The 10947-nt window shown below is 37.4% G+C and overlaps 3 protein-coding genes and 1 non-coding gene across 4 annotated transcripts; 2 read left to right on the forward strand and 2 right to left on the reverse strand.

Moving 5' to 3' along the window:
• Window positions 1-2596: 2596 nt before the first annotated feature.
• BDF20DRAFT_t142 lies at window positions 2597-2668 on the reverse strand. The gene has a single exon. It is a non-coding gene; the product is annotated as a tRNA-Asp (tRNA).
• Window positions 2669-4881: 2213 nt separating this feature from the next.
• On the forward strand, window positions 4882-5509 carry BDF20DRAFT_893460 (uncharacterized protein). Its single transcript, XM_053082356.1, has 2 exons — window positions 4882-5348; window positions 5415-5509. Exons 1-2 carry the CDS (start codon window positions 5076-5078, stop codon window positions 5439-5441), a joined length of 300 nt encoding a protein of 99 aa, XP_052932372.1. The 5' UTR covers window positions 4882-5075; the 3' UTR covers window positions 5442-5509.
• A 584-nt stretch (window positions 5510-6093) lies between these two features.
• On the reverse strand, window positions 6094-8249 carry BDF20DRAFT_893463 (WD40-repeat-containing domain protein). Its single transcript, XM_053082357.1, has 10 exons — window positions 8071-8249; window positions 7887-7987; window positions 7725-7826; window positions 7564-7659; window positions 7336-7486; window positions 7212-7256; window positions 7007-7153; window positions 6837-6928; window positions 6539-6761; window positions 6094-6459 (listed from the first exon to the last, which is right to left on the reverse strand). The coding sequence occupies exons 1-10, from the start codon at window positions 8189-8191 to the stop codon at window positions 6260-6262; spliced, it is 1278 nt and encodes a 425-aa protein (XP_052932373.1). The 5' UTR covers window positions 8192-8249; the 3' UTR covers window positions 6094-6259.
• Window positions 8250-8639: 390 nt separating this feature from the next.
• Window positions 8640-10858, forward strand: BDF20DRAFT_839097 (GC-rich sequence DNA-binding factor-like protein-domain-containing protein; the record flags this gene model as incomplete). Its single annotated transcript, XM_053079239.1, has 2 exons — window positions 8640-10072; window positions 10156-10858. The coding sequence occupies 2 exons, from the start codon at window positions 8640-8642 to the stop codon at window positions 10856-10858; spliced, it is 2136 nt and encodes a 711-aa protein (XP_052932374.1).
• Between the last annotated feature and the right edge of the window lie 89 nt (window positions 10859-10947).

The raw sequence follows: 10947 nt of genomic DNA on the forward strand, positions 1-10947 counted from the left end.
TGCGGAACCTAGAAACTGGCAGCTGAGTTATTCTACTCAAAGAAGACGTACGTCTTCTGAACCGTAAAAGAATAGAATTCTCCCTTGAGGAGATTACGCATCTACCCGGAGCGGGTGGACTTGTAAACGTATCCATGGCTTGATCTAGTGATCATGCAACTAACCTATTTTCCCGTGCTAACCATTATGTAGCACTGCTTGCAGGAAAATAGAATTAATTAGGAAAATAGTATTCGTGCGTGGTGTTTGAGTTGAGTGAACAGTTATTGTAAAGGATGATCACAACCTATTATCTTGTAATCATTCTTTATGCCGAAGGCAGAGAATAGTACTTATAACCTATTATACCTTGGTGTTGAATCAATATATCCTGCATGTCCATATATTAATTCTACTATATATCCTATGTCATATAGTAACGTATTATAGCAAAATAAGTAAACTATATATCTTAAATGACAACCTGTTCAGCCTTATACGAGGTAGCTAATCTCGTATAAGAATCATCACTTATTCTATATTCGTTTCCTACTCTACTTTATATTATTTCAGCAGTAATGAGGTGTGAGGATCTTGTATAATTTGTATACGAGTTCTCCACATCTCATATGATGCTGTCAACTAAACACAACACTTAATTCACGGTACTCATATATTAGAGTTTATGTAGTTTCTAATTATTTCTGGTTTGCAATATTGTATAATTCATCTTTATCCTTCATAAAGTGAATTATATCTTTAATATTTGTATATCATCTACCCTCAAATACGACACGTTCATCAAGAGAGACGGTAGCATTCTGAAGTGTAAAATTCTTGTTTAAGCAAATAATAGCACCATATTTTGTAAATAGCACAGAACATTGTGGAAAAAGGTAAGATTGAAAGTAGTGACATTGTTCTTGAGTTAAGTGAGCTTGAAGGTGGAAGGCGGAGACTTCCTGTAAACATAATATATCGAAGGAGAGAGGTGTTGATTTGAGGAATGATAAAAACACTCGTTGAGTGTTTTTATCAGCATCCTTGAAAATGCTACGAGCATTTAAGGATGCTATACGGACTGGTTTTTTACTCATTACCCTTACGGGCGGCAGGCTGAGCGGATGCTGTATTACTTACAGGAGGTTGCTTATTCGTTATCGTCTTTATGGAAGAGTTGGGGCCATGGGGCTTTTGGCTGCCTTTCTGATCGGGTAGAATGTAATCGGAGTGGTCCTGCATGTTACTCGTTGAGGGACGAGAGGAAACAGTGGTGGACGATGGCTGATCTGTATCCATAATGGACCTCAACTCGATCGGAGCATGTTTTGAGGCGTAGGTTCCATAAGCAGAAAGGATAGAAAGTTGCGTACCCTGATTATTTTCCTCCGTTAGTTCATTCATGTCCTCATCCTCATTGAATGCAGCAGCATCATCCTTCAAATCGTGAGCAGTATCGTTCATCACGGTGGCACCAGTAGTCGTCATTGACACCGTCGCCCCAGCGGTGAGTTTTTCATAGTCGGCTAAATCGTCTTCGAACTCAGGCTCTTTTTGCTGAACTGGTGTTGGTGGTTCTGGGACGCGACATCTACGCTGCGTATGTCCTTTACCGCCACATCGAAAACAAATAATCTTCTGCAAAGCCGGGCAATCTTTTCTAATATGACCTGCTTCCCGACAGTAGTAGCAGATTGGTTGGGCGCCCTTAAAACTTGCAGGGACGACGATGTTCCAAGCCTCCATATATAACATACGTTGTAGCTCTTGATATCTGGGTACCTGAGCAGTAGGACTACGATCCAAGAGAACGGAGAGATCACCTTCAAAATATCCATGATTGATCCGTTGTTTGATCTGGATTACTCGGCCGTAATGGGACATAGACTCTGTTAGTTTCTTGACAACAACATCAATCTCATCACTGACGGGCAGATTAAGAGTTACGCGGCAATAGTCGTTTGCCTCGGTCTTGTCCTTGTATGGTACCGCCTTATATTGGACTCCACCATGAGTAATGCCCTCCTCCAGCGCTTTCTTGGTATGTGCTGCATCTCGAAATCGAGTGTAGAAAACCAAATCTCCGCGGGATCGGTTTCCACGCAGCGAAACGGGATTAAAGTAGTTACCCACAACCGGACCAATTTGATCATTCACCAGCCAAAAGGCTTCGGACTGGTGATCAAAAAGTCTACTGGGAACTGAAAAGATAACAGCATCAGGTTGAATGGCGGTCTGCACAATAGCTTGGACGCGTTGCGAGCGTAAATATTCTGCTACTTCAGGTTCCTCCAGTAGTGTTTCAACACTATAAGACTCCTTCTTTCTAGAAATGTCATAACGGCTTCGAGATGGCGGAACTTTCGTTTTAAGACTTTTTGAGACGATGTAGACTAGCTGGTACCATGTCTGGTTTTCGGTTCACTCGTCATGTGGTGATCGAGTGACGATGAAGTTGAGATGTGCTAAGGTAGGTTGTTGGAAATGCCGAAATCTGATTGGTGGATTCAAAAGTTGTGATGAATACACGAGAAAAAGGCCACTTTTTTTGTTTTCCCTACAGATAAGAATTAGCAGAAACGCTGTTTCACGCACCACATACATAAGTCTAAAAAAACTCTCCGGCGGGGAATTGAACCCCGGTCTCCCGCGTGACAGGCGGGGATACTCACCACTATACTACCGAAGACAGATATATTATGTAAAAAAATTTATTATAGAGATCTTTTAAACAGTTTTTGGAGCTCGAGTCGGTGAGTTCAGTTTGATGGAACGGCAAATTCGAAATGTCATGCTTTTCTTCTCTTATTATCTGTTGATGCTGGAATTGAATTAATACCTTGCTCATGATAAATTGACTTTTTTCACTTTTTAAGTTTAAGTTTAGTCTCGACAATATGTTTCGTTTTTATCTAGTTGTATTATTTACTTTTTGTTGTATACGATAAGATCAAAGTATAAGAAAAGAAAACAAAAGGAAATCAGTGAAGACCAAGTTATCTTCTTTTATTAGGTAGAATATTCTGATAAAGAACTCAATTAAGAATGAAGACAAAAACCATGTAGGAAAAAAGTACTTCTATTTATATTTGTGGATATTGTAAAAAACTTTTTCTATCGAGACTCTTAGGTACAAGATGCCTTGATGATAAAAGAAAAGACATACCCAATTGTTACTGCACGGTTCATCATGCTATAGCGGTGCCTTGACCGATTGGATCGGTGACAGGAGGTAAGTGGGTTGATCTAACTAAAGGTTCCTTTGACCCGTACTTCAGCAGTTTCATTATAACTAACGTGACGGACAGGATAAACTCTTCCTTAATCCTGCCGACGTCTACGTTTCAGTCTTATTGAATTCTGTCAGAATGTAAAGGGTTAAAGTAAGGATCAACAAGTTAGAAGATAATAGCTTAAATAGATTAGATTTATGTATTGTGGTTTGATGTGCTAAATAAAGTTATCTGATTTAATCAAATCCAAATACTATTGACGTGTTTGGTGAGATAATAACTACAATACTCGAGTACGTACAACCAGGTAGAGAATACATTCTACCACGGTCTATCTATATTGCATCTAATATAGGTTATGTACAACATAGAACAAGATATAGGCCTAAGTATAATAATCACCCAATAAGCATCTGAACCTGAAATTAGTGACTAGCATACGCGTCCTCAAATAATATAATTCCCATTAAACCTCACAAAGTAAATAATCCTTCTACTTCATCTGAAGAATAATAAAGACACCTAAGTTCATAGTCATCGACTTACAACTGTTATCAATTTTTTAAATAAGCAAATACAACAACTATAATATCTTATTTCTAAATGAAGTCAATTACTCATCCAATGTTGTCTCGGATATACAGATGAAATATTCTTCCGCTAAAGAAAAGAATTGTTCTAACAAACCTATCACTCACGGTTATTCTAACCTTCATAAGGATCCGCAATCTCTTATTTCAGTATTATGTAATAATCCAAGAGTAATGTGCTGTTGGATACAACACTTTTGAGATCGACTGACTGAAACTGAATAGAATAGATTAAAGATTGAAAGATTGAAAAGACTGTAAAGATTCAATAATTAATCTAATAAGCCAACACTCGGTTAGAAAATACTAGTCTCGACTATCAGTGTTGTGTATGGGTAAAATATAATAGTAAAAGAATAGAAAGACAAAGAGAAAGTCTGTGAAAACTCGTGGTAGGTTTATTAAGAGTCGATTAAGACAAAAGATAAAGATAAGACAAAGACTAGTTTCTTTCTACACTTCAACTTGGGATCATATTTATACTTTTCAGGAACTTGATCTGAGAATGAGATATGCCTTGCGGAGTTCTAGAATTGCTTGCTTGGAAATTTCTAGGAAATCAGAACAGTAACATGAGACATGTTTAATCATCCATATCATTGATATCAGTTGATACGACTATGTGGAAGAATACAATTGGATATTCATAGGCGGATATAGATATGTTAAGAGAATATGGAAATTGCTGGAATAGACATGATCTTTCTGGATAATGTCTGGGTCTATACCTGATACAAGTGGTGTTGCTGAGCCAGAGATCTTTTATCCGACCTTCAGGTCTCTGCTGCGCCATTCATATCATGAATACCTCAGTCTATTATGTCCATTGGATCTATCTTAATATTATCTGGCTTAGGATAAAAATATGTATGGAACATGCTGTAGCATTGGACTCTATTATTATAATAATATTATCTCATAATGCACAGACAATAAAGAAGATATCATTTATCCATATGTAATCTCAACAGTGAATGATTAAGTCCCAGAAGAGAGTAATGTCATATTATGGGATAGTCACATAGCAAGTATTGCAGGATTTATTTGTCTCTGTCAATATCTATATACGGACTTATGCCTCAATATACAACAATCAGAATCCAAATGTAAAACTAACATATTTATTAATCCACGAACAAACACCGCAAACGTTATCACGCTCTGCTAATTCATAAAAACATTATAAGAAACCCAGGTTCATTGCCTTAACCCAGTTATGGTACACTGGAACAAATAGGATTCAGGCACACTTCAACCTTACCAGTATATCGCGATGGCGTTGTACAATTCTTTAACGGGAGCAATATTTATCGTTTGTCACTGCTACTTTGTTTATTCCACTATAATCCCAGTTATACCTTGCAGTCATATAAAAGACCATCTAAATTATAAAGCACAAAATAAAATCGATCAAGAAATCATGTTCGGTCTCGCTGACTTGCTTAGGGTTTACTTAACTTATAAAATTATCAATTCTAATATCAAGAGAAATCCACCAAGTGTTGGGGAAACAAATCATTTATTGTGCTTTGGACTTCGGTCAACACTGGTGGGAATAGTATTAGTAGATTGAATTTGTACAGTACATCACAGTTTGTATAATTCTACTAACCATCAGCTAAGGTGTAAGCACCAGTAGGAACACCAAGTATTCCCTTAATGATAAGATCAATGATACCTTGGTATTAGACATATTTATCACCATCAGGTACGTATTATAAAGGTAAAGGCATGGTTAGCCAATTACGATCTGTCATTGTTGTATTGTGAAAAGAGAAATGGCAACAGAAAAGAAAATGAACAAAGGTGGGGGGTTCTTAGTACCTCTTATGCCTTACGCTTTCCTTACTATAATGTTTCTATCATATACAATATTTGTATAAGGTACATTATGTGTATTCCTAACATCTCCCATAACAACCCTTATAACGGTTCTACTTATGCATTTTCTACAAATCATTACTCAATCTAGAGATATGAAAGAGACAATTTAACATTAAATGGAGACAATTTCAATTCTTTATTACAGTCTCGCTACTCAATTTAATCTACTACAATTTCCAAATTCTAATTTCGATAAGATTCACACATGATGCTTAAGCTACTAATAGAGGTTTAATAAGAAATTGTAAATATGCGAAGACAAAAAGTGATAAATAGTACGACGCATGTAAGGACAATATGATTCCTTGACCCACAATAGCGATCGAGATTCGACCTTACCATATTTTACAGAAAATATGTCTCTTTTTTCTTTTCTTTTCTTTTTTTTTTTTTTTTTTTTTTTTTTTTTTTTTTTGGTTGCAAAGTTGTGAGAGTATCATAAATGACATTATGCAGTTAGTACTCTGGGTCACGTACATATCATTGAAGTGGTTTGATGTGAAGTGTGTAGTTCGCATGCTTTTATAAGTAGTTGAAATATATACATATCCGAAAAGGCATAGCTGAAATCAATCAGTAAAACTTTAGCTTTCCATCACGTACAGCGCACACTATTCTCTGTACTTTATCCATGTTTTGCTCGCTACCAGCGTCATTGTACACTTTCATTTCATGAATCGTTTCGAGTTCACTTCCTGAGAATTCAGCACGTACATATACATCATCATTTGAGGAGCCATTTATAGGCCCTGTTTGATACATACTTCCATCAGCTGTTTAGTAAAGTAATTTTAATCGTAGTCGTAAGTTATGAATCTCTATCAAAATTGTCCGAAAAGATTTTCATCTTACCGCTACTAACGCAAAGAACTATATTATCATCATTCTTTTTGAATGCTAATGACGTGATAGCAAATGCCTTTCTCTTCCATTGTAAAACAGGCTTATCAAGACTGTTCAGGCTCTCAAAGACTTCAACTATGCCGTCCTTATTGCCCGTAGCGACCATATTGGAAATAGAATCATAAGCGATGGCTGTAAGGGGAGTTTTGTTTTTTGGATGACTAGCAGAAAGCTGACGAGACGTGTTTTACATATTGGTTATCAGAACCCTCCTTTGTTACTAGTTAACAAATTTCGTTTATTGTACCTCCTGCTTTGTGCCCAGATGTATACAGTGAGCACTACCATCTTCTAATGCCACTAGTACAAACTTATCAGCCGTCTCAACCTCAAGTGGATCTATACAATGTTGAATGCAATGAGCATAACAGAATCGACAAACATTTCATTCGATAATAGGGCTATTAAAAAACTCACCTAAGTCCTCTACAGAAGCTGGTGTATATTCTCTTGGAAGTTTAGCCAACAACATTTTATTGATGGGCACCTTATAGTTGCCCATGGTATTTATGACAGAGGATGTGCCGCAATTCCAGAGTTTAATAGTTCCATCCCGTGAGCAAGCTAAATTTTTGGTTACTTGGACATTCTATACGCGGCTTTTAAACACAACACCACTTACATAATACATTTCTTCCTTTTGATATAATCGCTAAACCAGTAATGGCTAATTTATATTATTGAGTTGAAAGCCCTTACAACAGAGATATTTTATTCTCCTTTTCTTTTCAGCTTGATTGTAGTACCTCCTGTATGGCCTTTGAGTGTAACTGGATTACTTCCGTTAATAGCTGACCATATCTTCAATTGAAAATCTGCACCGCCTGTTAAAACAACCAAGTTGCTTGGAAAAAATCGAACTGTGGTAACATCGCTAAGGTGGCCGTTTAACGTCACCTAATTGCATTGATAGAAAAGGTTATAACAAAGTTCTATCCCCAATAGAATTGTTAGAGCGTCAAGATGTATCATACCTGTACTTCACCGGTATCCATGGATCCCAAGAATGCTTGTTCACCACAACCTGCAACGAACAGTTTACCGTTCGGTGATATATCTACGCACGAAACCTGTCATATCAATCATAAAAATGAATGTCTGTTTCTTATCGTTCAAACAGTCGTGGCTTACTTACAGAGGTCGTTAATGACCCGTTCCGCACATTGATTTCTTTCCTGGGGCTAAACACAAGAACATCTTTTAGGTTCATCTTATCACACTCCAATATGAATGAGCGCTAAGTTGATAAAAGCGTGAGCTATTTGTTATAATCCATTAACTGATAGTTAGACATTACTGAGTTTATTGCCTTGACATCAATGCCTTCTTTCCCTTTTAGTTCAGCCTCTTTTCCATCTGATACTATTATATCAACCTTTCCATGCACAGTTTCGTGACCTTAGAGGAGGAGTACAATGTGTAAGAGATATGCATAATAGAGCATTCTATTTGACAGCGCAAAGTAGGTAACATTGTTTTACCTGTTAAATAACAGTCGAGCCAAAAAGAGTGACTATCCCCTGCAGTTTTAGAACTACATTCCTCTACAACCTTATTCCAATCAGCTTGAACGGAAACAAATGGTAATTCTTTGACTGACATCGTCGGCAGTAAAGTACGAAAAATGTAAGTTTCAAAAGAAGGACAGAAAAGAAAAAAAAAAAAAGGAAAAAGATACACGAAATCTGTCATTTCCAAAAAAAGTATTTGCCTGTACACTGTAGAATCAGTGCGACTATTACAACTCAAATAACACTATTCACAGAACCCATCATGCGCATAGTCTCTAGTATACTTTTCATCGACAAAACGCAAGAGAAACGAGTACAATTACTGAATAGTGTCACCCAAACATAGGATATTCTGCACTTGTATGAGGAAGATTTGCATAGTTCGAAGAGGCGCAGCCAGTCACGTTGAAGCTTTGTATTTATACATTATTGCCGACAAACCATGAACTAGGAACTTTTTCCTTTCTTGAGCATCATTCATACCTTTTGGGCTCATTTAAATTATTTCTGTTTGATCGATGGGCAGACGCAAACAGTATATGGACGATGGCGACAGTTCTTCGGACGAAGAAGGAGGCAGAATTCAATTCGATGTGACCGAAGATGATCTGGAAGCAGAAATGGCAGGTTTTGCTGGTAGACAGTTTCAGGGACAAAGAAAGAATAATCGAAGCTGGAATGACGACGATGATGACGAAGAGGAAGAAGAACTACGTGGAGGTCTCGGAATGCGTGGAGGGTTAGGTTTGAAAGTTGGACCTACATTCAAGAAAGCCGCAACACAAACGCAAACTCCTACAACTGAACCTTCTACACCAGAAATGCCTTCTAGAACTGCATCACCAAAAAGGGATTCAATGAAGAATAAAGTACGCAACGGTCGGTCAGCGACATCGTCACCTCATTCTACTGCTGATTTAGGCACATATTCATCAATCAGTCTTAAAATGTTGGAAAAAATGGGTTGGAAACGAGGTCAAGGTTTGGGTGCAGAAGGTACCGGTATCACGGCACCGATTGAAGTAAAGCAACGACCAAAAGGTATGGGTTTGAGTTTTAGAGGCTTTGATGAACGCACGGAACAGGCAAAAATAGAATCAGAAGAACGTAAACCACAACTATTGGATGAGGATGAAGAAATTGACGACGGAGACACAGGAGCAGATGAATTGAATCGAATGAAGAAACGCTATGCATGGAAAGAAGAAGCAAATAAAAGAACTAGAAAGGCTAAAACAGTATACAAAACAGCAGCAGACATCCTTACGGAAACAGAGGGATTATTACCAACAATAAGTACAACAACACATCAAAAAGTGATTGATATGAGAGGGCCAAATATACGTGAAATTTCTATCTCTGATATTAAGCTCACAGGATCTCCAACGTTAATGGAAACCACTACAAGGCTTCCAGAACTAAGGCATAATTTACAATTGATAGTTGATCTATCGCGTGCTGATTTGGAGAATTTGTCCCGAGAGAAGCAGGCAAATCAGTTAAAGAAGACATCTCTTGAAGAAGAACTGAAGACGATCGAAAAGGAATTGGACACACAGCAACAGCAACTGAAAAAAATACAACAATTAAAACAAATCTCCATAAATTTAGATAAAATTAGTAAAACTGCATTAGGCACAGGTGCTTACGAAACAGGCAACATTACCGCATTATTCGGCGAACAATTTGCAATATTAGAAAGAGAATTCTCAGACAATATTGAAACAATGAACGTTGATGCACTTGTCATATCTGTCTGGGCACCAATTTTAAAATATAAATCAATAACGTGGAACGTCATAGAAGAGCCCACATGGGGTTTAGCAGATGTTAAAAGATGGAGATCCTTGCTAAGATGTAATGACGACTTTTCAACAACTCCAAGAAATATACCAGCAACTATATCGATTTGCACACCATTCGAGACGATGATGAATACCATTTGGCTAACCAAGGTTAGAAGTGCTATAAAGTACGTATTTTTGTCGCAGAAAAGCTCCTCACTATCAATCATATTCTTAACTTCTGATTTATACGCGATATTCAATTTAATAGTAATCAATGGAATGTACATGACCCTGAACCTATCATTCAACTATTAGAAGAATGGGAACCAGTTTTACCCAGGTTTATCTTTGAAAACATTGTCAACCAGCTTATTCTACCAAAGATTCAAAGGGCTGTATCAGATTGGAATCCTCGTACAGATCGCGTGATGATCCATACCTGGCTACATCCATGGTTTCCTACGCTGAAAGCTTGGCGATTGGCAGATTTGTGTACTACCATTCGTCAAAAGTTATCTGTGGTTTTACGGCAATGGCATCCTTCCGATGAATCTGCCTTACATATAATATCCCCATGGAAAGAAGTTTGGACGCCTCAACAATTTGAGCAATTTGTTAACAAGTCAATATTACCCAAGCTTACTAATGTACTTCATGACGAATTTCGTGTGAATCCAAAGAGTCAAGATCTAGAGCCATTGATTTGGTGTTTGGCGTGGAAAGGTGTCGTGTCGGATACGATAATAGGCATGCTATTGAAAAATGAGTTTTTCAATAAATGGCATGATGTGCTAGTGCAGTGGCTCAGTTTAGACATTTATAGCATAAATTATGATCAAATCAGCGAGTGGTATCGTTGGTGGCGGCAAGTGTTTAGTGCATACGATTTTGATTCGAACACGCTGGTGATGAAAGAGTTTAGAAGAGGTTTGGATACAATGAATAAAGCTCTCAGTGGCGGATCATTGTAAATCCAATTGATCAAATGCAAAATAAAAGATTCTGTAAATACGTATCAGTTACGAAACACTTATAACAAGAACTGTTACGTCTTTCAAGA

Source organism: Mycotypha africana (genome assembly GCF_025528875.1).
Source record: "Mycotypha africana strain NRRL 2978 chromosome Unknown BDF20scaffold_11, whole genome shotgun sequence".
Lineage (NCBI taxonomy): Eukaryota > Fungi > Mucoromycota > Mucoromycetes > Mucorales > Mycotyphaceae > Mycotypha > Mycotypha africana.